The sequence below is a fragment of the Neurospora crassa genome, linkage group IV (assembly GCF_000182925.2).
Source record: "Neurospora crassa OR74A linkage group IV, whole genome shotgun sequence".
Lineage (NCBI taxonomy): Eukaryota > Fungi > Ascomycota > Sordariomycetes > Sordariales > Sordariaceae > Neurospora > Neurospora crassa.
Window position 1 is genome coordinate 3810942 of NC_026504.1, and position 27066 is coordinate 3838007.

Below are 27066 nucleotides of genomic sequence, written 5' to 3' on the forward strand. Positions count from 1 at the left end.
CTCTTCCCGGTACCACCAGAATCAATATCTCGCTCGGTGTGCAAATCGAGACATCCATGGAGAGGAACAACGGACAACCGATGGTACGTATCTTGAAACTACCTGTGTCTGGGTGATGTCGACAATTCCGACCTCCGCGTTACTAACACTGCATGTCAACGCTAGTATCGTACCACGCAATACCTTTTCCACGAATCACCGGGATGACGTCAAAATATAAGGCTCCTTGTGGGACTTCCTACGGCCGCTTGATCGGAGAAATCCAGTAACCAGGGTCTGGTTTGCCTTATTCAGATACCCCGAGCCTTGCCTCGACAGGAAAATCAGACGGAACATCATCCATAGGCTACCCTGGGCTAGATGCTGCCATCCATGGAAAGGATCCCCTATTCCATGGACAGAGTCATCTGTATGAGGTCTGTCAGAACCTATCCGATGATCAAGGTACTTCACGCCCCCTTCACCATGGGTGGTTTATCCGAGACCTGTTTGCCTGTTGTTTCAAACACTGAGTTTCCTCGGCCCGCTTTCTCGCCCTCGCCGTTCCCCCGGCTGTCTTTTCGCTCGTTGGATTCGCAGAGCCGCACCGAATACCCACACCTCTATGGGGGAAGTCCACAAAACCAGTCTATGAGGCAGTCAACCGTTGCATACTACCACGACAGACTGATAGACAGGGGCATATATGACAAGAAGCCATAATTACCCTGATTATAAACTATGCCGACCAATCGTTGTTTCCCTCCCCTGGAACAGGGGGTTTATGCTATGACAAGGAAACTCAACAATCGCTCTCTTGTCATTACCACTTGCGCAGTGGGCTTCAAACTCGCCTGATCTAGGGAGACCAAGAGCGTCTGGATGAATCGGCTCCATCCCGCGATGTGAAGAAGCGTGCGAAAGAAGCACAACAGGCTTGACGCATAATCACACGGTACGCCAACGTTTCGGCTACATAACGACCATATCAGTAATCAAGAGGCGACCAAGGTTGAAGACCTCAATCGCCAAAATCAAAGGCCCGTCATGCGAGAAACCGCCTAACACCTTGATTCATGGCTGGGAAGTTCGCAAACATACAGCCAACATCGCTGACTCCAGCACCTATGCATCAGGGAAGGTTGCTCTCCTGGCTATCAACCAGTTGCTACGTCCTTCCATGCTCCGGACCTTAATCTTATCTCGCCATCCCGCATGTCTTTGATCTCCTGGGTCAGAAAGAACGGAGTGGGCCTGCCATCATTGCATACCTGAGCTCCATCAACTTGTGTAACGGTTTCACAAATTGACAATACATACAGACGCTCGCGAAACAGTGGTCTAACAACAAACAAATTGTCCAATGTTGGAACGAAAGGTTAGAGAGTTTTTCATGGGTCCTGAAATTTCCCGATTTGTCTGCATTCTCTTCTGGTTTTGACATGAGCCATACAATGGCCATGGGAGCACAAGTTTGCTTCGAGGGGGTTCTGATTACATGCTTTTCCTGTCACCTCACAGCTCTACGCGTGCAGGCGACAACAACATGACACTTCCTATTCACATTAACTTTGTTCAGTAGGTGGCGGCTGAACAAAGTTCCGGCAAGAACAGAAGTTGACCCAGATATTCTGCTTTATTCCGATCTCTTGTTGAGTGTCTCACATCAGTGTGAACTTCAACTACGCTAGTTTGTCACCCCAGAGGGCGTCAAGGCTTGGAGGTAGTTCACAGAACATTCAACGCCAGGGGTAACCGTGTAATATCCGGTCACGGAGCGTCCGAGATTCCGATGAGCACTTTCATCATGATTCAATCTGGGGAGATGCTACCTCTCGAAGGTTACACCAAGTCCCCACAGCTTTGACGCATTCTCGACGCGGTACTTTGCTCGCAGCTAGCAAACGGAATTATGACCTGTTACTGGCCAACACAAAAGCAATATGTACCTTTCCGACTGTAATGGCCATACGAGGAAGGCCCTTTACCACCACCGCCATCAGTCCAGCCAAATTGCGACTTTGGGGTACAGATGGGTACGACAATTGCTTTGACATTTCATCCATAGGTACGTACCCTTTCACTGAATCCCGCACTCATCGCAAGGATTTTACGTCGCCATCCCTCCCGGCAAGAGAAAACCAGAATCATCGTCGGAAAAAATTGTGTTGCCATGAATGACCAGAAGCCTCATCCCTCATGGATTGGAGAGTCGACTTTGTCGTCGTATTAATCCAGTGTCTACAATCGTGCCTTCAGGATCCCAGGCGTGTGCTGGCTAGCATCGGACGATCACTGTTTATCACCGCGAAATCGTAGATTGAAAGCCAGGTGAGGGAAGAAAGTATCAATGCATGGGAACTAACTGTGCACATCGGTTACTGTACCATGCCACTCGCAGACGCCACATTTTACAAGTAAGCAAACATACAGAAGCTCTTATTCCATTATGACGATGGTACTGATGGCGATGCTATAGACTATTGCATAAATTATACTCACTCGCTACTGATCTCGAGCCCTCATCGCTTCAAACAAGCCTTCGCCCCTTAGCCATCAAGATGCCCCGCCCACACAGCTCGATTTTAGCCTTCATATTCGATGGTCAAGAGGGACAAGGGAGCTGTTCAATCCTCTTGTCTGTCTGCAGGTCAGCACCGTAAAAGACAAACAGACTGAGTTCAACCGACTCATCTGACGCCAAGAACCAAACACAAGTCAAGAAGACTCGAACAAAGTCTGCAGACCGGTCAGGATCGTACACGCTGTTTGTACGGCAATACTTGACCGATGTCATTTCATCCTGCTGGAAAAAATCAATCCTATCACGCAATGCTTCTGAGATTCGATCGAAAGGGCTGATTTCGACTCCAATGACGGTATTGAAGGAAAGGCATAGCACAACATCGGGATGAGCTTTTGGCGAAATGACGAATTGACGTCCACTATCTTGCCCCGGTATTAATGCCGTTGCCCTCAACGCAAATGTCCTTCATTTGGAGCTTCAGTCTTGCATGGCGTTGACAAGTTCAAAGTAGAAGCATATACCCTGATGTAACGAAGTGGTGTCACACGGATGTGATGCGAGTTGAGGCGAAGAAAAACAGAGAAACGGTGAACGATACAGGCTTTGCGAGGATGCCGGAAACATGAACGCCGGAGATACTAGAGGCACGGAGCGCCCTGGCATGACACGAGGCGCTCTAGGTGAGAGCAGGATACCCTGCCTAGGGAAGCATCAAGCTACGAGGATATAACAAACCTGTAGCCTTGACATTAGCAGAGGGATCGGTATTTTTTCTATTAACTATAGAGCACAGCGCCGCTCGAAGCAGTACCGAGATGACGATGTAGGATTCACCCACAAATTTCCAGCTTCCTGGGTCACACATGTGGTATCTAACGCTGAGCCTGCAGGCGAAGCGTGGGGTGATGTAAAGAAGAGAATGAAGTGACGAGAATCTGTCCCTGATACTTTTACACTGCAAAACCCGCAGGTAGGTGGCCTTCTTTCAATTCTTCATTATCTGGTCTTCTCATCTTGAAGCTGTATGTGACGGCTAACTACTTACTGTCGCGTACCCACACCAAAACGCAGTAGATAGAGGGACGACAACTACTGCGGAGGTCAACAGTCTACAGCCTGGTAGAGGGACTCGAATGAGGTAGTACTCTGCTACAGAGGAGTCCTCCTTATCGGCAAGGTTCCCAGCGTAACCCCGGCTAATGGACAATCTGCATAATAGGCCGGGCCTGGGGCTCATGGACAAGCTTCCCTTGAAAGCCAGGTGTATCGGCTCGACATGTACCTTGACCAAGTGTGGTTGGGGCTTTCTGTGATAGGCCTTGGGTTTGATCATGATATTTCACATCTTCTTCGTCTTTCTGTACATGATGACTGACCGCGTGACCATAGGTACGAAGAATACATGCATGCTAGATTACCGGTAAAGCTTGGATCCGAATTGGGCGCCATGTCTGCATTGCTCATCACCCACCAGCCCCAAGCCTGTTGATTGATGCTCATTGATAGCCGTTGGCCGTACCAGGCATCATCACATCAGTGACGAGACTTCATATTCTTAACATGCTGAAGAGTCTTGGTTCCTTCGAGATCTCTATTGTTTCCGATATATAAGCCGGAAATGTCCCCCGTCAGAGGGGCAAGTCAGAAGCTGGCCACCAGCAGAAGAAGTTCCATCACAATCCTCCCTTTATTTAAGAATACGACTTAAAACCCACCGCTCATGATCTCGCTATCAAGTGCACCCACCAGCGTATATCACAACGGATAGACAACGTCCGAGGAATTTGAGCATTTTCCCTGCCATCCGCAGCACTGGGATTGTCATAGCAACTACCACACTGATCAGCCATTTGGTCTCGACCACCGCCACCTAATCCACAAAGCCATCCGCCCACTCTCTCAAAGCAATACAGGCTTCCGCGGAAAGAATTATGCCTCACAGCGTGAGAGAAAATCGTCAACCAGCTACTGGTACTGACCATCAAGGGTTGGTGCCACCACATCCTCTGCTTTTGCGAGGTGAAAAGGGAGGAAGGTTGTTTATGTGAACGTGTTCTTCTGTAATAAGGATAGAGATGGAAAGGCAAAGGGGCGAGTGTGAGTGTGTGTTGTTCAGGGCCTCACCACCAATTCTCTATGTAGCTTCTCCTCCTCCCCACAACAGCAAAACCGGACTAAATCGTCACCCGTCAGTCATACCAACGGACAGCACAGTCACAGTACCACCCCTGACACAAGCACCACTGTTAACCCCATGCTGGTTCGCTGGCAGGAGGAGCGAAATCGGAGCAATCTGCCTATCACCGAGACGCTTATTGGGCAGTCCAGAGAAAGCGGCGGTGGTAGCACATAGAGACCAGACGGGATGACAGGCGGAATGTTGATAGGTTAGGGGGATTTGTCCGGTAAGTTACCTGACAGCAACTGACCTTTACCTATTGCGCAGGCCCTCGACATTTTGACTCATTTTGAGTGCCCTGATTATACTAACCTTTATCCCGGCTATCTTACAGTGTCATTGTTTACTTCTGATTACTGATTCCCTCGCTTGCTTTTCAGCTCAACAGAAATTGGATACACAAAGTACCATACTTTCAGGGTGGTTTTGACCTTCAGAGAACGGGAGTGGGAACAGGAACGGAGAGCAGAAGAGAAGACAAGGAAGAAGAGGAAAGTTCGGAAACTCGCTAGTGCTCTAACTGACAATTAGGGCTGGACAAACGACTCGAGTGTTACGGGCGGCTAACAAGAGGGTAAGGGTAAGGGTAAGGGTGAACAATGAAGGGGGGATCTCGAGTCTTCACTCTCGTGTCAAGATCGGGGGCTCCCTGCTAGCTTTCCACCATTCCTTGGCATCTCTCCTGGCTGTGTAGGCTCGCAGCAAACACAGGAAGGACCGGCATCAACAGCAGCAGGAGCACGCACAGCATGTATCACCAAGGATATCGTCTCGGGCATTCACTTGCAGGAATTGCGGAGAGGAATCCGGCAAATCTGAGCGGAGAACATGACGGGGAAGGCGAGGAGGGGAGGAGGGGACAAAGGCTGTCAAGGCGGTGAAGGGGCGTTTAATCGTGTTGCTTGTGGAACAAAGGGCGTATGAGGGAATGTTGCTTTTTCTCGATTTGGTGAATTTTTCCTTCTTTCTGTTTTTGTTACCGCAGCCCTGAGGTGCCATGCCAGCTCTGACTGTGCCATGACACGGCAGGCCTGCCACGCCTGCCGTGGCAGGCAGCATGGCGGTGGCAACAAACTTCATATGTGTACAACAACAGAGCGAGGTACCTATGTGTTACATACCGAGAAAAGGCTCGGGAAGGGAGTCGAAGTTGAGATGGGCTGAACCGGGCCGAGAGAAGGGATTCGGACCACGAAGTGTATGAGCACTGAACTGAAGGCAACTTTCTTGTCTAACTGATACCCCTGGGCGGTTATGGTGTTTTCTTCTCGTTACTGTTATTCCAGGGGCAGCGTCGTTGTGATGGGACTCTTTTTTTTCCACACATTTGTTATTCACCCCCTTTATTTCACCTGGTGTGGTTACGTTTTCTCCCATTGTACCACGTCCATGTTCAATCGAATCACCCTGCTCTCTATATACCCTCGGTCTTTGGCTCGCAAACCTCTATCAACATGTTGGTGCTGCATTTTCCCCTACGTTCCTGATATCATACAATGAATGGCCTGCTCTCTTACCTAGGGACTTCCTCCCTCCCGCAAAGATCATCTCCCTCGTTGCCCTCGCCTTTCCTTTTCTCGTCTCCCTTTCTTTTAGCCAGCCCAAGCTCGATTTAAAGACTCACCCCCGACACCAGCTATCCATGACATCTCCCCATCCCGTCCGAATCTTACCCCTTCTCTGGCCTTCTTGGTCGGTTCCGCTTGGGCTCACTAGTCTAGTCTAGTCCACTCCTTTCCCCCCCCCTTTTTTTTTCCACACTCGTCACCCTGTTAGCCAGCCTCATCATACAGTTCTCTCGAGCAACATGTCACTCGCATGGCTGTGGAATGATTTATAGGTGTTACAATCATGTACCTAAACGAAACGGGAAATCGTTGGAACCCAAAGGGAGACGGCGGTGGCGGCGGCGGCGGCGGATCGAAGGAATGATACTCCTTGAGTTTTGTTTGTGTATGTGTCGATGCAGGAATAGGGGGGGTTCTCACCAATATGTTAGGGGAAGTTCTTGAAATTTTTAAACTCTTTTTCTGTGAGAGTTTCTGCCAGCGAGATCTTGGGTGGCTGACTGAGTTTACTGTTGTCGGTTGTGGGCAAAGTAGCGGACAGTAGAGGAGAGTTCAGAAAAGTAGTCGGATTGTGCTCTGTCCGGATGAAATAGTCTCAACAGTTCCCATTCGCGCTTCAGTTCCTCTCATTTCTTAAACCCAGTGCATCTCCGAGTGCCGGCCGGACTCCGGCATGCGATTCTTTACGTTCATACTTGTTAGTTGTATCTTCCTTCTGCTTATACTCAGCAGGTACATATCTACGAGCCTTTCCAGCCAGTGTTTTCTTATCGAATTGGGATTTGGGAAATATAGGTAGATCGAAAATATAAACACGCTTATCACAAATGACCTTTGATGGATGGAGGTCTTTGTCATGATCTTCAATATTATCTTCAGATGACGGCTGTCCATCCTGTCATCTTATCATTGCATGCCATCTCAACCCGACTCCGATTCTGTGACACCTATCAAGCCGATCCGACCAGCCCAATTCATTCGACCAATATGAAACCCGTTCCATAGCGCCTTTCATCTGGTATAAAAATGTAACACACATAACATCCGGTCCCCGGTACAAAAACAGTACTAACTCAAAAGATCGTTCCTTCTTTTCTTCGTCTCATATCTGCTGTCTAAGGAACACTCATGACATGCGAAAAAAAAAAGTAACAACAAAAGTGGTATAAAACGTTCTCTTTCTCTTTCTGTTTTTTTCATATTTTTTCTCTCATTCTTCTTTTTCTCTCTCTCCTTAAAGAGAGGGAGCAGCAGTGGTGGTGGTCTCGGCCGCCTCTGACCCAGCAGCAGCAGCAGCAGCACCTTCCGCGGTGTTAGCGTGGAACCCATCTACCGTGAGAGTAACGGCACCGGCTTGGACAAGCTGTATTACGTATTGGGTTAGTTTCAATTCAGATAAGAAAACCATTCAGGTAGGTAAACTTACAGCACGCGACAGATCATCAATCAGATCATCGGCATCCTCAATACCCACGCACAGGCGAATGATATCCTCGGGCATCTGCCTTTCGGCGCGCGTCTTAGCGTCAATGGAGGCATGGCTCATTCGGCAAGGCATGCTGATCAGCGAGTTCACGCAGCCAAAGCTGACCGAGATGCCCCAGAGCCTCGCGGCCTCAACAATGCGCTCGCTCAGCGCCACATCGCCCGTCTCAAACGACAGCACGGCGCCAGCGCCGCGGGCCATCGACCAGTGCAAGTCGTACTGCGGGTGCGACTTGAGACCGGGGTAGCGTACCTTGAAACCATGCGACTCGAGAAACTCGGCGATACGCTGCGCGTTGGCCTGCTGCTTTTCCATACGAATGGCTAGAGTCTTGACACCGCGCATGAGGAGGAAGGAGTCGTTGGGCGACAGACCGCAGCCTGTGGCGTTGATGGTGAAGTACAACTTGTCGCCCAACTCCGTGTCGTTGACGGCAATGACACCCGCCATGATGTCGTGGTGGCCCGACAGGTACTTGGTGCCGGACTCGTAGACGATATCAGCGCCCACGTCAAGCGGGTTAAACAGCATAGGCGAGAGCATGGTGTTGTCGACGACAACCACAGCCTTCTCGTTAGCCTCGTGCGTGATGCGCGCAATCGTGGGGATGTCGCAGATCTTGATAAGAGGGTTCGTGGGGGTCTCGAGCAGGACCATGGTGGTCTTCGGGGAGATGATCTGGCGCACACTTTCGACGTTGGTGGTGTCGACATGGTGAACGATGACGCCCTGGTTATTCTTGAGGTAGGTCAAAAGGCGGTTGGTGCCGCCGTACAGGTCGTCGCCGGTGATGACCTCGTCGCCGGGCTTGAGCAGGCGGGTGATGACGTCGAGAGCGCCCATGCCGGAACTGACGGACAAGCAGCGGTTCGCGTTCATGATCTTGGCCAAGTGGCGCTCGAGGTGGGTACGGGTCGGGTTGCCGGAGCGAGTGTAATCGTACTCGCTGCCGCCGTTGGAAGACGACTGCTTGAAGGTAGCGGACTGGTAGATGGGGATGCTCGAGGCGCCATACTGGTCCTTGGTTTCGGTGTAGACGAGCTCGGTGGCCAAGGCATATCTTCGGCCATTGTGAGGGCTCGAGGGTGCGGGTGATGGCGGGAGATTGTGGCCGTCAAGGTCAAGACGAGAGAAGACCTTCTTAGCGGCTTGCGCGGCCGGGCTGTCACTGTTGGGAGTCGACATTGTTGTCGTTGTGAAGATGTGGTGTGGTGGTGAAAAGGTTGTAGAAGCTGTTACCGCTTCTGTATAGCTTCTCGGCGCTGGGGTTGCTGCTGTTTCTGCTGGCGTACCGAAAGTATGGATAGAACGGATCGAGGCCGATGGTGTGATGAGTCAAAGCGGCCGATCTTTGATTTGGGCAGGTCTAGGCAATATGCGACGACGACGGGAGCGAAGAACGGAGGTTTGTTGTGGATCTGGAGATGCTGGTGGTCGTACGTGGAACCTGGGCCTGGATTGAGGGGCAATTGCGGTTGGTAGCTGGACGTTAAGTCTCTTGGAAGGACGGGTCATACAAATCCGAGTTGAATCAGAGAATTCAGTAAATTATTGATGATCGAGTATAAACATGTAGGAGAAAAAGAAGAGAAAGAAAATGGCGAAATCAGGGCCAGTTATTATAAGACGAAACCGATCGAGACGGGCAACGGTGGACCTTCGGGGCAATACATACCGTGCCAGTGACTCCCCGGTTGGACGAGTTAAAGTTCCAGATTAGGGCCCCTGGTTCCCCAAGATTTGTGCCCGGTGAGGGTGTGGATTGTGGATGGAGGATGGATGTGTCGATGACTGGTTGCCAACTCGCGTGGACTGGACGGGACTGGATGTCCGGCGGGGGTGGATGGATGAACTGGGGACGGCATTCGGGGTGGTGGGGTGTTCGTTGTCACCCTCTGTTGCGGTTGCCGTCCAGCGGTACATTGGTGCCGAGGACCTACAGAGTTGGAGCTACACTACAATTGTGGTTGGTCCCTTGCAGCAGCTGTAGTGTAGCCGTCGCTTCATGCCGTCTTTTTGTTACTTTCGTCCGCCTTTCCTCGAGTTGAATCATCCAAACATCTGGACCACTTGCACAGCTAAATCATCATATCCCACCAGATGATAACACCTAGACCTTGTTTACTTTCAACTTGAAATATCACTCATTTCTTGCAATGGTATCCCAACAACAACACTCCCGGATATTGTCTCTTCACTAAAATTCGCCATCCTTTTCCTGCTCGTCCGACCATCGGCGTTGCGTACGGCTCCACCTTCAGCCCAGTGTCGCATTGAGAACGCAACCCGGGGGATCCACGATGGCAAGGTACCCCGCCCGCCCGCCACGTCTCGCTTCCCCATGAGGTACCCGGTTATCTGCCAGAATGTAGACAATGGTCCATTTGTTCACTAATTGTGTGGGGCTTCGAGAATGACGTGCTTGGCCCCCAGCCGCTCGCCGGATAGTATCCAGAAGTTCGGACACAGAACGGGAGACCGAAACGGAGTTTGTGCTTCGGGATATTGTAGTGGTTGCGTTCATTCGGTGAACGGTGGTGAAGGAAATGTGCTGTTTTGTTTTGGGCTGACCGAAAAGATTATTGATATTGCAGCCTCGATTTTGGTTTCGGGGCACTGCTGAAGGATCAGGCAGTTGTCACGTTCAGGCCTCGAAGCCTCAGACAGACCGGTCAGGTAATCAAACAGGCAAATCAAGAGCCAGGCCGGACAACCATCAGCGTCTGCACAGCCTTGAAAGGCTTAAACGCCCTGCTTCCTCTGCCGCACAAGAACATAATGAGGCAACGAGGCTGTATAGATAGGACTCGAAAGGACTCGGACAGGACTTCCTCGGTGACCCTTTACAGTCTCGGATCACGATACCGCCTAGAGAGATCGGACGCGGATATTGGTACCTGGGTCACACGCGGGTAGGACCGATTTGAATGTTCCATAAGACTTCCAGAAATCAAGATAAGCTGGAGATACCAAAGTAAGGCTACCAGTAAAAAGATGGGTTCTATGGGTTTGATAGACTGCGCCTCCGCCTCCTGTTTCGGAGTGTGTACTGTTCCAATTCCTCTACCTGGTCAGAACAAATGCCCTAGCAAGTCTTTGGAAATGATCGTGTGACGCTCGTAATACTTTCCAAAGTTTCTTCGCTGTCCTTTGATCCCGCACTAATGCTGCCTGCTTGGCTGGCACTGTGTTTTCTTTTTCAGTCCCCATTTCTCAGGGGTACTGCCCACAACCACACATCAAGACAAAACGTCCTCGGTCTCGGTCTCGACTTCATAGATCTCTCTCTCGCTCATGGCCGCCTCTGGCCTGACGGAACTGGGACGGCTGTCCGCCGCCAAACTGGGCGCGCCACCCTTGCGACCAAAGAAATCATTCGTGCGCAAACCACGCACCGTATTGGGATCCAGCTTCTTTATCGACTTTCCTGCGGCCTTTTGGTTCCGGATAGCCTCCCTCATGGGAACCATGGCCGCATCACGGCAGGCCTCTTTGAGCTCGCTTCCAGACATGCCTTCCGTTACCATAGCAATGTACTCCAGATCAAATTCGGGGTCGCGCTTTGTATCGGCGAGGACGAGCTCAAGGATACGCCGGCGCTGGTCCTTGCCTGGAAGCGGGACGGGGAACTTCTTGGGCATTCTGCGGAGAATGGCGTCGTCAATGTCGTTGATGCGGTTGGTTGCGCCAAGGACCATAATCCTGGCGGGTTGACCAAGAGAGTTGGTAGATGTAAGACCATCCCAGAGAGTCATGAATCTGTTGTTGTAGTTTTAAGGTTAGCTCCGGAAGCCCAAGGTTACACAGGGCGCATTTTGAAGTAGAGCAAAGGGTCACTTACTCGGCTTTAACCATGCCGCTAGCCTCATGCTCTCCGCTTCTCCTTGTTCCCAAGACGGCATCGATCTCGTCAATGAAGATGATGGCCGGCTGCAGCTTTAGCGCAAGCGAGAACACTGCGCGTACAAGCTTGTTGGAGTCGCCGTACCACTTTTCTGTAAGAGTCGAGATATGCAGATTGATGAACGAGGCGCCGCTCTCGTGCGCCACAGCTTTGGCCAGCATGGTCTTTCCGCAGCCAGGAGGGCCATATAGCAAGACGCCCGAAGGCGCGGACAGTAGCGTGCCGCCATGCGAATAGAGCTGCGGCATCGTGAGCGGGTAAATGATGGCTTCCCTGACCTCCTCAATAATCTCGTCTAGACCGCCGATATCGTCGAACCCAACCGGGATGTCCTCGGGCGCAACTACTTCCAGCGCTACCTGGCTCTCGTACTCGTTGAGAATGAGGTCCTCAACCCGCACGGTGGAGGGTGAGTCTTCGGGGACCTCATCGTCGGCGAACTCGTCGTTGGCAACTTTGGATTTGTCTCGTGACTTTTGTATCCTGGCCAGATTTTGTTGAGCTTTCAGCCTGTTTTGGTCGTGCTTAGCACGGTCGGGGTCGATGAGCTTTGCGACGTGGGGGGCGACGTAGTCACGGAAGATGAAGTATACGGATATTGTCTGGAGAGCAAAGTGTCAGCAGATTGTGGTGGGCGCATTGCATCGCGATTAGCAGGGCCCGTACGGTAGCAGCTAGTAGTAGCCCGGACATGATGTCCTTGGCCACACGCTTATTATCGGTCATTTTGACTTGAAGAGTGAGCCCTGGCCGGGTCGGGAGGGGAGTTGACAGCCCGCGGGTCGCATCCAAGAGTTGAGGGCTCTTTTGTCGTGGACGTCGTGATCGGAGGACTGGTAAGAGGATACAAGATGTATAGAGAAACAAGGGCTAATGCAACGAAGCGAACGGCATGCACCGGGCAGCAGCAGTAGTTGTTGTTCGCGTCCAAGTCAATGGACGTGACTGATGGAGGATGGGAACTTGAACTGAATCATCAAAAGTTGAAAATGGGTCCCCTCGAACGGTGGTCCTCGGCTTCAGCTTGCCATGTGCACTGCGTTCGGCCCAGAGAATGGGGCGCCACCCCAGTGGCTACAATCGATGTGACCTGACCTTGTCAATCTTGCCAAGACCTCACACACTTGTCCCCATTACAGTGAATGGTCCCGACTCCCTTGCTTCCGTTCGATCGATCGAACCTGACAAAGATTGGACTCGAACTGGAACGGCACCGCACTGAAACCAAGCGCCAAAACAACGACTCCAGTCGCACTGCGACACGTGAAGACGCGGCGCCTGCCCTGGGCGGATAGCGCAGCTGCTATCGATAAGCTCCTACAAGTGCCAAGAGTTGCCCCCTATCGGATCGCATCAGATGGAAATCAGCCAGGGTTCCCTCCATTCCGCCTCCACTGCCGCTGTGAACGAGCACCTCGATGGACGACGGAAAGGAAAGCTCGGGCCCCACTCACCCCTGGGCGGCTCGTATGGACGCGGCTCATCCCAGAGGGACGACAGCAGGACTTCGACATCACCGCTAGCAATTCCATAATCCGTATCTAATCATTTACACAACACCATCTTTTCCCTTCCCGTCGATCCTTTGTACGAACATCGATTTACGTCGCATGTGAGATCCAATACCACGCGGTTCTAGTGCCGGGCAGTTCAATAAAGCAACGGCGGATTCGCGGTTCGGTTTGGTTCTCTTTACACTTTCTGTGTATTGTTTTTCAACTTGGCAACTTTCAGACGGCCGCCCGCCTCGCTGTTGTCGCAAAAGTATAATTTGCAGCCATGTTGTCTTTCATTCTCATCCAGAACCGACAGTACGTACCCTTACCTCCTCTTCTACTACATACAAGCGCATCATGTGTCGCAAAGTCGCAACATCATATAGCAGATGTGCCACACCATACACCATACACATACATATCTAAAAGTCCATTGTCGCAAACTCGATAGACTAACACCACCAAACAAAGGGGTAAAACCCGTCTAGCAAAGTGGTATGTCCCCTACAGCGACGAAGAAAAGATCAAGCTCAAAGGCGAGGTATGTCCAGTTTTCCCTCTCCCCCCTTCCCTTCCCCCTTACTTAACCTCCCCTTCTAAATTCTTCACATCCCCCAGATCCACCGCCTAGTAGCCCCCCGCGACCAAAAATACCAATCCAACTTCGTCGAGTTCCGCAACCACAAGGTCGTGTACCGACGATACGCGGGCCTGTTCTTTTGCGCCTGCGTCGACACGAACGACAACGAGCTAGCCTATTTGGAGGCCATCCATTTCTTTGTCGAAGTGCTGGACAGCTTCTTCGGCAACGTGTGCGAGCTGGACTTGGTCTTCAATTTTTACAAGGTGTACGCCATCCTGGACGAGGTGTTCTTGGCGGGCGAGATTGAGGAGACGAGTAAACAGGTTGTCTTGACGAGGTTGGAGCATTTGGATAAGCTGGAGTGATGACGGAAGGAAATAAGGCGTTGGAAGGGAAGAAAAGGGCGAAACGGATAAGGGGCTAGGAGCCAAGGGGGGTGGATGAATGCGGAAAAAAAAGGGGGGCGGGGGGCGGCTGACTGACGAACCGCGACCGACCGGCCGACCGACCGACACACCAAAATATCAACCAGGGGCTTGGGATGGACGACGACGAATACTGACTTCCGCACTTGGACGGCTCTCGGCAATTCCAGCCGAACATACGGGTGCAGTAACGAGGTCTGACCTTCTGCCGGAATCGTTCGAACGACCCAGACCCTCGACCCCATCAACACAGAGCTGAGCTGGCTGGACCTTACATGACCACGACCCTCGGACGGGAAAGCTTTGGGTTAGTAGACGTCAACCCCTGCCGTCCACACTTCCAATGAGAGAAACGATCACCGACTATCCAAGCATCGAAAAGGGATGACAAGAGAGAAGGACGCGAAGAGGTGGTTACATATACCCATATCACACATAAGGGGCAGGAACATGTTCAGCAAACACTGAACAAGCAAGCTGCCTATTCTACCACACCAACAGCCCCTTATATATCAGGGCTTCTGAGCTTATACTTAGAGTAATCGATCAACTAATCTTACAAAGACACCGCGTCGCGAGATCCGAAACGCATTGCTCTATGAAATATTGGTGTTCCTTCACGACTCTGCCTGAGAAGCTTCCGATGTTCTCTTCCAAAGCATGAAGTTTTCGTCAGTGGCAAATAAATGAACCGTCTCTGCAGCTCAGCAACGAAGCGAGCCTCAATGGCCGGTATTGACACTATTGTGTGGTGCTCGCCATGAAGTGAACCCTGCGCTGCAAAAAAATTCGGGTATCTACCTGCCGTTGTCACCAAAAAAAAGTTGCAGAATTAACTTTGACCATGGAGAGACGTTCGTCGACTTGGACATGCACCAAAGGGATGTTTCAATTCTAAACAACTGTTTGCTTGCTTGCAATCTGTATCGAATCGTGAAACGAGACCATAAGAGGTATTTGACGCCATGATCCAAGTAAGTCCGTAGCATATCTTGCCAACCTGTCAACAGACTGGCCTGGAGTCAAGTGCAGACACTACTGCGCCTTCGACCCCTCGAAGACTGTGACGTCCACTTGATCTTCAGGCTGAGAAATCGTAACCTCAACAGGTTCAAGGTCCGCTTCAACGTGAATCACGTCCTTGATGGCCGTCTCAGATTTGCTATTGTCTCCAATCTCCTCTGCGCCCTCCATTGGCGTGCAATTTTCATGGTCATGTACTGTGGCCCCATGCCCAGGCTTGACTTTGCGGACGATATCAGCGCTCTCAGCCGAAGTCAAGTTGACTGTGTTGGGCAAACTGAGGGTCTCCGAGCGAGCTGTGGCCACAATAGAAGGCGACTCCTTCTCAACCAACCCGGAGGTAGTCTTTGCCGCCACTTCAGCGATCACTTCATCGACAATTGCAGAGACGTCAACAGCCGCAGAGAATCCAAGAGGCTCAGCATCCTCCATTGCAGCATCGACAGGTGGCTTGAAGCCAACGCGACCGTCGCCGCAGGGGTGATGAGTTTGAGCTCCGTCTTCATCGCGATAGAGAATCTGCATTTCAGTATGATTCTCCATCACGACATCGATAGCCGGCGTGGAATCGACACGTCGGGGGCCATCAGTCAACAACGCAACAGGCGTAGCTTCACTATTAGCCTCATCAATGGCCGTAGCAACGGGCTCGGCTTCCGTCATGACTGTGTCACTGGCCGATTCAGCGTTCGTATCAGCTGAAACATCCAGTTCCTCCTCCAGGTCCTTGGGGTCTGCGTCCCAGAAAAAACTAGACGCTTGGCTGCGCATAGCTTTGTCAATCTTGTTAACCCAGACATTCTTTCGGTTCTTGAACAGCTCCAAGATGGCTGGATGATACCGAGTACCATGACGACCGTCAAGTCTCTTCTCCGTAACACCCAGCTCCACGGGAGGTGAGGGCTCCCGCACAATATGTGGAACTAACTCCGGTTTAACCAAAGTAGTGTTCATGGTCGGCTCGATCACCCACGATCCAGAAGACTGCCGCAAGTCATTTTTGAACACCTCTGGCAGCCTACTCTTCATAGGAGCTCGTGCCGGAGGCGAGACGGTGGTGCTGGCGATCAAATCTGTCAGCTCAGTGATGAAAGATCCTTGATACAATGTTGGGCGATAAACGTAATCGTCCTGATGGGGCGCCGGCGTTTGTGGCTGATGCGTCTTGCGGGACATCAGGTCCTCATTTCCGTAAACAGAAGCTGGCATAGCTCCTTTCACATTGTCATCGTAGTATAGAGAACTTCCTCGCCCTCGGATTTTAACTTCCGTGGGCCGTGAACCCAAAGGTCGATAGGGCGCATCGGGCATATGTTCGAAGGCATCGCCGTAGTTTGGGGCCCCTAACTGAGGCGGAGAAGATGGTTCTAGTTTCTGAAAGCTCGGTCGGCGAAACGGGTGTTTCAACCGATACTCCTTAAAGGCCCGGGGGTTGTCTCTTCTCGGTAGAGCCTGCCGGGGAGGAGAAGGAGATCTGGATTTGGATCTACTACGCCTTCTTCTGCATCTCTCCCGAGACCTCCTCCTCTCTCTCGACCGATCCCTATCGACGTGATGTCTGGTTTCTGACTCCCTGTAGGGTGAACTTTCCCTATCGTAACGATGTCTGTCTCTGGGTACCCTGTATGGTGATCTTTCCCTTCCAATGTGACGTTTATCGTTCGGCCCCCTCAAAGGCGAGCTACTCCGACCTCTGCTTGGGTGGAATTGACGACCTCGTTCTGCAAATCGCTTTCTCTGCTGAGTGAGAGATGTAGGGTTCATGTTCCTCTTACAGACTGTGGCATAGTGGTCACCGTATCTGTTGCAAAAGTTACATTTGTACTCGTTGGGCGGACTCTTGTCAAACGACGGATCGAGGTTTGTTGGGCATTGCATATGGTAATGTCCTGTAGTCGAAGTACAGTCAGCATGGCTGAATCATGCATAGAGGTTCTCTACATACCAGGGACACCGCAACGACCGCAGGAAGCCTTGTTCTTCTCTTGGGTTTGAATCGAAGTAGGCCCTGATTGCATGGCCTGTGCCTTGCTTTTCTTCGCTTTCTTCGTTTTCTTCTTCTTTCCCTGAAGGTCAGTGGTCATAATGGCTTCGTCCTCACCAAAGACCATTCGGTTCGCTCCGGTGAGGAAGGACATAGTGTTCTTTGTTTGAGGATCCACGTCCTCGTCGGAGCTGATGGCAACGACCGGACATTGCCAGTCATCTACATCAATGACTTCGCCCTCCTCATGCTTAGTGTCACCGTACCTGGACAGCTTGAGGCGGTCGGGGTGGATCTGTCCAAAACCATCGACAGGCTGCACTTCGGACGCCTCACTCATTGAGGGAAACTGCTGCAGAGTCTTCTCCGGTGGAGGCGACGGCTGACAAGGCTCGTCTGCTGGGACAAGGCGGGGTGCCTTCGTGGGAATATCGTAAAACTTCTTGATCTCAAGCTCAGCCAAAGCGAGCCGCCTCGCACTAAGTGGCTCAGCGTGACTGTGTTCATGGAGCCACTCTTCGAAGGTTCCGACCACATTGGTACTATCATAGCCGGCGTCCTTAACAAAGAAGCACCATTTTGCAATTTCGTGGCTAAACGATCTCTCGTCGGAGCTGTCAAGTTCCAGGAGATGGTCGCTGAGCCATGTCATGAAGGCGTAGAGCCGTTCTCTCTCCGTTGTCGGTTCTGGCCCGGTATCTAGACGCACAGCAAGCTCCTTCAGAGAGAGTTGGCCGAGTGTTCGAACGCCCAGCCGCCCGACAAAGGCTGTCATCTCCTCTTTATATTCCATCATCGATGGTAGGGTAGTGCAAGAGATGCTAGCTCTTGGTCGCGAGTATCAAATGAGCCTTATCAGACGCTTTCTTCAGGTTGTTGGCCAGATATGGTGAGTTTTCTGTCCAAACGGGGAGTGCTGGCTGGTTTCTGGACGCTCTTAGCCGCGTTGCGACTCGGTGGCGAGATGCCTGCTATCAAAGTCTGCGGTACATGTGGCAATCAGTGTCAAGTCTTTAACGAGATGGATAGTTTTCTGTTGATAGCACAGTTGTGTTGCTAAACATACAAGAATGCGTGATCCGAGACTAGGAGAATTGCTGCGGGTAGATAATTGAGTTGCATCAATTGGAATATGAAAAAAAAGGGAAACAGGAATGGTTGACAGTAGGAGTGCCCCTCAATCAGCTATTTCCCAGGTTTACGTGAGGGTGAATGACGCGACCGTGACTCTGGCTCGTTTTCCCACCCGTGACCAGGTGGGAGGGACGCGATACCAGTGGGAGCAAGTTTCCTTGAAAGCCTCGTGATATCCGCTTGTTGCTTGGAATATCTTGATGAGCAACCTCTGCGAGATGTTGGAAATGTGGAAGGTCAAAGGAATTAATCGACTTGGGCTGCGTCGATGCGTTGGTACTGTAATATTCAAAGGTCATATTGGGACCAGAGCAGGCAGCTGGCATCAGGTGTGAAATCAAGGGACACAAGTTGGGATGAAAGGAAAGAGCAAACGTCCATCAATTTCACGGCGGGGATCCAGCGAACAAGGCAGGAGCTACCCTCGCTAGCTTTGCCAGATGATTTAGTCACCTCTGGCGTGGTTGACAGACGGGGGCCTTCCATCACATCTGCCCCGTTTACGGAAGTCGGGGGCAGGAATGAAGAGGAGGGGGCGGACACAACCATGACGGCTGCGCCATCCTGCCAGCCTGCCACGGAAATATCAACATGGGAAGTGATCCATGCCTCTACAACCTCAAAAGGACTGATGAAGGGTTTGGTGATTGGGGAATTCTTGGCAGTCCAAGAACCAAGAGAACCTTGCCATATACCAATAGCAACGCGGTATCCGACGGGTCAGTCAACACCAAGCGAGCAGCCCAGGTATGAGAATATTCGAATTGATGATGATTCGCTTGAAATGTCATAGGCCAACAAATACTAGTACCGCTGCAAAGATTCGCTCCCATACTTCGTAGTTTGGTTCTGCAAAAGCACAAACCGCTTGAAAAAAAAGTCCATATCATGGCAAAACCATGCTACTTTTTCAAAGCCGCAAACCGCTTAGCCAGCTCGTCCACGTCAGGAATGCCATCTGCGATACTCCCCTTCGCAGGCGCCTTCTTCACAACTCCACCACCCGCTGGAGATTGCTTTGATTGTAATTGCTGGTGGTTCAGGGTGACTTTGGGATGGATATTGTCGGTTGACGGCGGTGGTGGGTTAACATGTAGTGGGCTCGCAGGTCCGAAGGACACTGGTGGCGTTGCCTTGCTGAGCTCTTCCTGAGCCTCCGCCTCCTTATCTTCCGCCTTTAAAGGTACCTCGAGGTTCTTCTGAGCCTGCCCACCGCTCGGGCTCTCATCCTCGTCCATAAAGTCAGGCGGCTCGCCCAAGTGTGCCTTCTTCTTTGGCCAGTTCACGCCATACACCTTTGCGATCTCCTCCAGATAGCCAACAACAAGCTCTTCCCGCGGTGGCGTCACGCTGAGCTTCTTGACAACCTTTTCCGACACCTTTCCATCCGAGTTTTCCACCGCCTGTAGCGCAAACTCCTTACCAAACTTCTCCGCGAGCAGCGTCCGTACTTGGTGGAGCTCCTTGATCTCGGTCTTGGGTGCGGCGTAGATGATGCTCTTGACGGCCTCCTCGAGACCAGGGTCGCATGTGGGCGCCTCCAACAGACCGGCGCGGGCAAGCAAGAGTTCACAGTAGAGTTCCAGAATCTCGTGAAGCTCGGTGGTGATGTCTGACCGGATGATGTTTTCAACACGGATGCGGGCCGAGTCCTCCTTGCCAACATCAAGCAACTGCGCCATAGCCCGTCGCTGGGTCTTGGCGAGGGCTTCATCGCGTTTCTGGACCATACGCAATCTGGCAATAGCCAGTTTCAGCTGGACTTTGAGTTTGGCCTGTGTTCCGAGTGAGCTTCATCGTCCATGTAGACGTTACATGTCGTGGCATAACTTGAGGTGGAGTTAGGATGACGTACCACAAAGGCAGCTCCTGCGGGAGGCATATTTGAGGTGTTTCGGGTAATCTAATGGTGCTTGCTGTGAGAAATAAAAGCTGTGACTAGGTGGGCGACCCAACTATGAGTGGCTGGTTCAGAACAGATAATGAAGTCAAAGATATGATGATGGCCTTTAGGCAACTTGCGAGGTTGTCGTCGAGTTGGAGGAGACGGGACGACGGGAGCACCACAGCTTGTGTGGGGTAGATGGTGGGACCGTATGCGGATCGACAGGGCCATTGGCTGTCGCGAGGGGAGAAACGGGTCCTTGCTCAGTGGGCCGGATGCGTAAGGTAAAGTAGAGAGTACTTAGAAGCCCTTGTAGAATAGGCATTATAGCATGTAGATCTACCTACTTCATGTTGCATTCACGATTCCACCTCCTGACCACTTTTCAGTGCCCTGTACTCGATTTCGAGTTCAACCACCTTCACCACGATACGTCTCGCAGGTGATTCACTCGACCCAACTTCACGATTCCAGTCGATTGTCTCAGAAGATGAGACATCAAACGCGACTACTGTTCCTTCTGAACTGCCATCGACGCAGGCCCGGTCCAAGAACGTTCTGCAGCATATGTGCATCACGTGACAGTATGTACCGGGAACCCTGCTGGTTGCCGGAACGTCAACGACGTCCGCCGAACAACCGGACATCAACTCTCGCAGCTTCCCTTCTTCTCTTACAACGGCCTACTTTTTGACTCCAGTTCCATCCTCCCCAACTCAACTTATATACATGACTTCTCCTTGTCATTTGTGTCACTAATCCTGATATCCCAATACTTTGTTTTTCGCTCCGACGATTCTATTCCCACTCCGCTCAAAATCGAACGCGTGGTCTTTTGTCTCCTCGATCATTGTTACCGCTTCTCTCACAAGGCAACTTATAGACGACTTGATCAGACAGTCGCCCTTAAAAACCAGTCAAGATGGCGGACAAGGATAAGGATAAACAGTACAAATACCGCCAGGAAATCCAGCAGGTTAGTAACTCACCTTGCACGCAAAACCACAATCGTGTTTCGCAGGCAAAGTGCCCTGACAAGTGTTGAGGCACACTCTATGAATTCTCTCTGTTTATATCTCGTGCTTTGCCATCCTCATCCCGTCGATTTGTACCCGTGCACGCTTTTGCTTCATGAATGTGAACCTCCGAATTACACGCTTTTTGAAGCAGCCCAGGAAAGTGGTTAGAGATCCTGAAGGAACGTTGTGGGGATGACGAGCTATCACCTGGATGGCCTCGAATGTCGCCGAGCCCCGGCGAAGTCGGTGGTTTTGCCCACGGGACGATGCTCAATTAGAGAAAAGTGGTTCTTGCCTTCCGCAGTCAACCGAAAGTTGCATGCCAGCTCCGATGGTTGCCTGGTTGCTCTGTTACCGGTCGCGTGATAAATCGGTCTTTTCGGTATTCAGGAACGCCAGGCACCTCGATTCATTCCCTCTCAAAACAAGCTCACTCTGGCCTTAAGGGAAAGCAACTTGCATGGGTCGGCTATTTCCTCCGTTCTTGCAATCGACGGCAACTCTGCACGAGCCACTGTCTCTTCCTTCGCCATTCACCCACCACCACGCAGCTCCGACCTGAACCTGTGATTTCACATTCACAACAAGTCTCAAAGTTCGAAACCATGAGGCTTCGTTCTGGAACTGTCGCGTCGGCCGCGAAGGAAGACCTATCTTCCCCAGAGCCGTCAGAGCTCATTCTGCGGCGTTCGACACGCATTCAGCGGTCACAATCGGCGAGACCATCACAAACTCCCAAGCCGTCAAGAAAACCGAAGACGACCAGTTCAGCGAGCGATCCCACCCCTCAGACCTCGCGAGGAAGGCCTCCTACCAGGTCTTCTGGCCCACGGCTACAGCGGGTCTCTACTCTCGAAAGCCAGCGGTCACTAACCTACACCCCTACACGTCGTGCCTCTACGGGCAGCGCTCCAAAGGAGCTTGCGGAGAGTTCCGCCAACAGTCCAGGCGTGCCTTCACAGCTTGTGCCTGCGGACCCAGCCATGCACTTGGGGACGGCCTTAGCGACCTCTTCTGAGCAATCATTCCAGGATTTGGAGTCCCTCCATTCTGGATCCCCTATTTCCGGCATCGCTCAGACACTTTCAGTTTTCCAGCATTCTTCTGGCCCTTACATAGAGGAGAATGATCAACAACTGTCCGTACCATCATCTGTCTCGATGTCTATCAGTAGCGGATCCGAACCTCCCCTGCGTGCCGATGTGTCTTAGGAGGACATATACCCAGGAGGTAGCTTAGAGGAGCAACAACACTCGTCTACAACATCTTCAATCTCGATGTCTATCAGCAGCGGGTTCGAACCCCTTTCGGGTACCGATAATTCAGGGCTGGTCACACAACTAGAAGATGACACAACTTCAGCCCACATACAGAGCAGGAGAAAGAGAGACTCAGGTCATGGAAGTGCAGCCAAAGACTTTTCTATTCCTGCTGATCGCAGCTTCGAGTCGCTCTCTGGAGTTCTCGACAATGGGCATCTTTGTTCCGCAACTGGAGAGCCCAGTCATCTCTTCTCGTCCAAATGCTCATCACCTCCGTATCAACCATCGGAAGTCCTCACTCCGCTAGCAAACTGTCCGGCTACACCGAATGAGAGCTCAGGCTCTGAGACCCAACAACTTGACCAGCCGGCTGTGTTAAAGAAGGCCCAGGAAAACACTGTCAAGTCCCAGACGACAATGAAGCAGGCCCAGATCACTACTGGCAATGAGTTGCAGAACATTGCCAGAAGTGACGAGGCTGGCCAGACCTCGGTACTGCTACCGGAAATCACAGCTCAGCCTCAATGCGAAGATCACAAGTCCGCGGCGGCTGGAGGTTCTTCAACAGAAGGTGGTACTAATGATGTTGTCGAAACCTTCTGGAGCTCTTGTCACCCGAGCAAGGACAGAATCAAGACCATCAGTAGCGCAGAGGTCTGGGTTACCTCTCAAGATCAAAATTCTCAGCCCATAGACGTGGACATGGAGTCCAAAGACCTTCCTGAGGAACCACTCATTCCTGAAGACATCACGCAGGATCAGCCAACAGAACCTACCGCTCAACCAGATGAAGCTATTATGGATCCCGAATGGGATGATTGGATTGATAATGAGATCATCATACCTTCAGCGGCCAGTCAGAAAAATACATTCACGGGAGAATTTTCTACACCAGTTGGTCCCTCCACTTCCTCCGTCCACCAAGTTGGTGATGGATTTGATCTCTTCCAAGACGCGTTCAACACTGCCCTTGATGAGATCAACACAGAAAATCAGGCCAAGCGACCGAAGTTTTCAATTCCCAATGACATCATCTTCCCTTCAAGTGATGCAGAAACAGAGCGTAGAGGCATCAACGACTTCGTCAACCCGTACCCAAAAGACCCTTGGGAATTATACTGGAAGAAAAGAGCAGAGACAAAGGACCAGTTTATTGCCAGATTTACTAACAATGTTCGTCAGATGATGTACGTCTCTGGAGAAACGGGCGAACCATCCGTTGAAACCACGAGTATCATCGAAGACATTGTGCGCCAGCAGGTCATCCATATGGTAAGCCATTACTACCCACTCGCACCCTCTACATATACGATAGAAGACTTACGACTCACACTTTCTGTCACAGCTCAAAAACTGCACCGAACTCGCCGCCCGCCGCGGCTCCCGCTCCATAACCATCAACGACCTAATCTTCCAAATCCGCGACGACGCGCCCAAAGTCTCTCGGCTGCGCACCTTCCTCTCCTGGAAGGACGTGCGCAAGAACGTCAAAGACTCTGAAGACAAAGGCGGCGATGCCGACATCGGCGCCGCAGGCGAAGACCCTTCGGCCGCCGCGGGAATTGTTCCCGGCGCAGGCGGCCCCGTTGACGACGCAGCCAAGAAGAACAAAAAGGCCAAAGTCGGCCTGCCCTGGGAACCCTCCTCCTTTTATTCCGTTGAAGTCCCCGAGCGCGAAGACGAAGAGGACGAGGAGGAAGAAGAAATGAACTATATCACCCTCCAACGCCTGCGCAAAGCGGACGAGCGCACCAAGGCCATGACGCGCGAGGAGTACGTGACCTGGTCCGAGTTCCGCCAAGCTTCTTTTACGTACCGCAAGGGCAAGAGGTTCAGGGAATGGGCCGGCTTCGGGCAGGTGACGGATAGTAAACCCTCTGACGATATCGTCGACATTCTGGGGTTCCTAACGTTTGAGATGGTGCAGAGCATCACGGAGGAGGCGCTCAAGATCAAGGACCATGAAGACCTGCTCAAGGAGCGTACGGGCGAGGCGGGTCCTACTAAGAAGCGTAAGCTGCCCAAGGGCTTGTTCGACCCCCCTGGGGAGGGACGCACGCCGGTGGAGCCGAGACATATTCATGAGGCGTTTAGGAGGTTGCAGGATCCGAGCAAGAAGAGGAGGGCCATGCTGAATGGGACTAGACTGCAGCCGAGGACGGATTTGTTGATTATTTGAGTTGGGTCGAGGGATGTCTGGGCTCTTGTCTTGCTTTTACAACCAGTGGTCGACCTAGCCACAACTTTGTTTGGTTGAGAGGATGCTTAACTGGGTTTAAGGGGCTACTAAGAAGTGCTAGGTATGTCTGGCTTGATTTTTTTTTCTATTTGAGTAAGAATGGCGATATTCATGTTGGAGTCAAGGCACTACGGCGCAAAGAGGTTTAGGTCTTGAAATGAATAGTCTAATAAGGGAGAAGAGAGGGTCGGTCGTTCATGCCGACTAATTATTTGCTCTTTACTTGGGGAAAGGTAAAGACATGGGCAATTCATTACGCTCAGCAAGCCGTCAGCTTGGCACGATTAAGTGGTATATTATTGAATTTATCTTGGTACCACTACCACATAACCAAGTGGTCACCAAGTCTATCATATTTCCAAATCAACCCCTACCCCCCTCCATCCCCAAACGACAATGTAATGCCCCGCCAACAACTTCCACTCCTCGACCTCATCTAGTCCCTCTAGCGCATCCACCCGCTCTTTCTCCTCCTGGCTCGTCCACTCCTCCCAAATCTGTTCTATCGTCTTACTCCTTGCTCCCCCTATTCCTTTTCCTTCCCCTCCACTAAATCCGGCTTCTCGTAACCGCCTCTCCTGGTCCTCTGCTTCTTTGTACACCTCCAACGTTGGCATTCTGATTTCTCGAGCAGCAAGGTTCGAGACCATCATCTTCCCGAAGGCATCGTCAGGCTTGATGGGCTCGTAGATGACTATGCTTAGGGAGGATTGGATCGTGGTGGTGAAGAAGGACACAATGGAGGAGGCGGTTGAGGGAGGGAGATAGCAGAGGCAGCATTCAGAAATTATGAGGGTGGGTAGGTTTGGGTTGAGGGATGTTAACGTTAGTGGCTCTCTTTGTTGAGGTAGACTCGTTTCCTCTGTTTGCTCTTCGTGTTGTGTGGTTGAACCGGGGGTAAAGGGCGAAGCGTGAAGTCCCCTGGAACCGATCGGTACTCCTGGCGGTAGTGGTTGCTGGGGCTGTTGCGAGGCCGCAATGGCGCGGAGATCTAGCCCGTGAACCCAGAGCTCGCTTCCTTTGTGCTTTTCTGCCACGGCCTTGCTATGCCAGGAGTTTCCTCCGCCATGCTGACTCAGTTCCTCCACGGAGTCCGGGTCGGATAGGATAGACCGTAGCTGCGGTGCGCTACAGACGATGCGCTGCTTCTTCTCGCACATGGCGGGGAAGTCGATCTCGTGGTAGATGACGCGCTTGCGCGGCGTTGGTGCGGAAGGGGAGAACAATCGGAGACTGCGAGTATCGGTGCCGGCGCCTAGCGAGACAATCTGTCGCCCTTCTGGTGAGCTCTCGGTGTCGTCAAGAAACTTGTCAACAAGCTTGTCGATGGCCGTTGTGCGGGCGTAGGTGCCTCGGTTGATGATGGGCAATCGCCTGGCGGCACCGGGGCCAGACTGGGCGAATAACTCGGCATACGGATCGTCGATATAGCCTATCTGAACTGCGCTGAGGCGAGAGACGGCGGCGTCGGTGTCGGTGCCTTGGATGGTGGCATCGTGAGCTGCTGAGGCACTGGGTGCTCCGGGACCGTGGCCGCGACCTCCCCGGTGGATGACACCTCGGTAACGGCCCCGGGTGACGCCGCCGCCTCCTATGCGACCGCGAAGGGTGAGGAGGTTTGGTATTGAGGGTGCTGATCCAGACATGAGGTAAGCTGTTCTGGTTTTGTATGATGTTCGTGTTGGGATGCAGATAATGTCGGGTGAGCTCCCCGTCTGTGGTGTTGAGAGGAAGTGAGAGGAACCTAAGCTCTGACGTCGTTACAGCCAAAGATGCCTGTTGTTGTACCTGTAGTGTACACTACGGTGCTGCAGGCGCAGGGGTGACATTCAGGCGGGGTACAGCCTGCAGAAGCTGCCTGGCGTTAGCGTCTTACTGTGTATCGAGCGGCCGCTTGCCGACCTGAATTGTTAGGGTAAGGTAGGTGCCGTGGGGATGAATTGCTTCTGAAGGCCCGCGTCTCCAGTGTCTGACAGGGCATTTCCCATCATTTTCAACCGCTCTTTCCATGTTGGGTGATAGTTCATCAGCCGACATTCATGGCGTTTGGAAGAGGCCATTAATTGAAGAGAATACGACAAAGCAGGCCGACAGAAATATAAATGAGTTCAGTCCTTAAAAGAGCGGTTTCAGCGCGGTTCATCCACAATATCATCTCCACCTACACCTATCTTGTGCTCACCCTCTTGCCTCTGCTCAAGCTGGATGATACACTACATAAAGGTAGGTAGTGGGCGACGGATGTTGGCAGTTACAGGATGCTGCATATCTGATGGATCGCTGTAGGCCACGCTACCGCCCCCGTGGTTCGCCCGATTGACCGTCTGACGCTAGGTCAAGGATGCCTTCCACGCCACCAACAGTCCAGCCCCT

General features: G+C 51.9%; 8 protein-coding genes across 8 annotated transcripts; 3 read left to right on the top strand and 5 right to left on the bottom strand.

Annotated features, from left to right (window-relative positions):
* Positions 1 to 7017: 7017 nt before the first annotated feature.
* On the bottom strand, positions 7018 to 9565 carry NCU07987 (cystathionine beta-lyase). The gene is made up of 2 exons (XM_957564.3): positions 7680 to 9565; positions 7018 to 7616 (listed from the first exon to the last, which is right to left on the bottom strand). The coding sequence occupies exons 1-2, from the start codon at positions 8922 to 8924 to the stop codon at positions 7488 to 7490; spliced, it is 1374 nt and encodes a 457-aa protein (XP_962657.1). The 5' UTR covers positions 8925 to 9565; the 3' UTR covers positions 7018 to 7487.
* Positions 9566 to 10248: 683 nt separating this feature from the next.
* On the bottom strand, positions 10249 to 12831 carry NCU07988 (ATPase family AAA domain-containing protein 1). Its single transcript, XM_957565.2, has 3 exons — positions 12310 to 12831; positions 11581 to 12245; positions 10249 to 11498 (listed from the first exon to the last, which is right to left on the bottom strand). Exons 1-3 carry the CDS (start codon positions 12367 to 12369, stop codon positions 10979 to 10981), a joined length of 1245 nt encoding a protein of 414 aa, XP_962658.1. The 5' UTR covers positions 12370 to 12831; the 3' UTR covers positions 10249 to 10978.
* Positions 12829 to 14874, top strand: NCU07989 (AP-2 complex subunit sigma). The gene is made up of 3 exons (XM_957566.2): positions 12829 to 13454; positions 13611 to 13680; positions 13758 to 14874. Exons 1-3 carry the CDS (start codon positions 13423 to 13425, stop codon positions 14085 to 14087), a joined length of 432 nt encoding a protein of 143 aa, XP_962659.1. The 5' UTR covers positions 12829 to 13422; the 3' UTR covers positions 14088 to 14874.
* On the bottom strand, positions 14270 to 17806 carry NCU07990 (hypothetical protein; the record flags this gene model as incomplete). Its single annotated transcript, XM_957567.2, has 2 exons — positions 14270 to 17059; positions 17116 to 17806. 2 exons carry the CDS (start codon positions 17804 to 17806, stop codon positions 15183 to 15185), a joined length of 2568 nt encoding a protein of 855 aa, XP_962660.1. The 3' UTR covers positions 14270 to 15182.
* Positions 17807 to 18362: 556 nt separating this feature from the next.
* NCU07991 (DUF292 domain-containing protein) lies at positions 18363 to 20323 on the bottom strand. Its single transcript, XM_957568.2, has 2 exons — positions 20144 to 20323; positions 18363 to 20063 (listed from the first exon to the last, which is right to left on the bottom strand). The coding sequence occupies exons 1-2, from the start codon at positions 20168 to 20170 to the stop codon at positions 19191 to 19193; spliced, it is 900 nt and encodes a 299-aa protein (XP_962661.1). The 5' UTR covers positions 20171 to 20323; the 3' UTR covers positions 18363 to 19190.
* Positions 20324 to 21610: 1287 nt separating this feature from the next.
* On the top strand, positions 21611 to 22403 carry NCU16823 (hypothetical protein; the record flags this gene model as incomplete). Its single annotated transcript, XM_011396108.1, has 1 exon — positions 21611 to 22403. The coding sequence occupies exon 1, from the start codon at positions 21798 to 21800 to the stop codon at positions 22401 to 22403; it is 606 nt and encodes a 201-aa protein (XP_011394410.1). The 5' UTR covers positions 21611 to 21797.
* Positions 22404 to 22639: 236 nt separating this feature from the next.
* On the top strand, positions 22640 to 25014 carry NCU07992 (spt3). Its single transcript, XM_957569.3, has 2 exons — positions 22640 to 23726; positions 23800 to 25014. The coding sequence occupies exons 1-2, from the start codon at positions 22872 to 22874 to the stop codon at positions 24631 to 24633; spliced, it is 1689 nt and encodes a 562-aa protein (XP_962662.3). The 5' UTR covers positions 22640 to 22871; the 3' UTR covers positions 24634 to 25014.
* Positions 24965 to 26449, bottom strand: NCU07993 (leucine carboxyl methyltransferase 1). The gene has a single exon (XM_957570.3). It carries the CDS (start codon positions 26337 to 26339, stop codon positions 25044 to 25046), a length of 1296 nt encoding a protein of 431 aa, XP_962663.2. The 5' UTR covers positions 26340 to 26449; the 3' UTR covers positions 24965 to 25043.
* Positions 26450 to 27066: the final 617 nt, after the last annotated feature.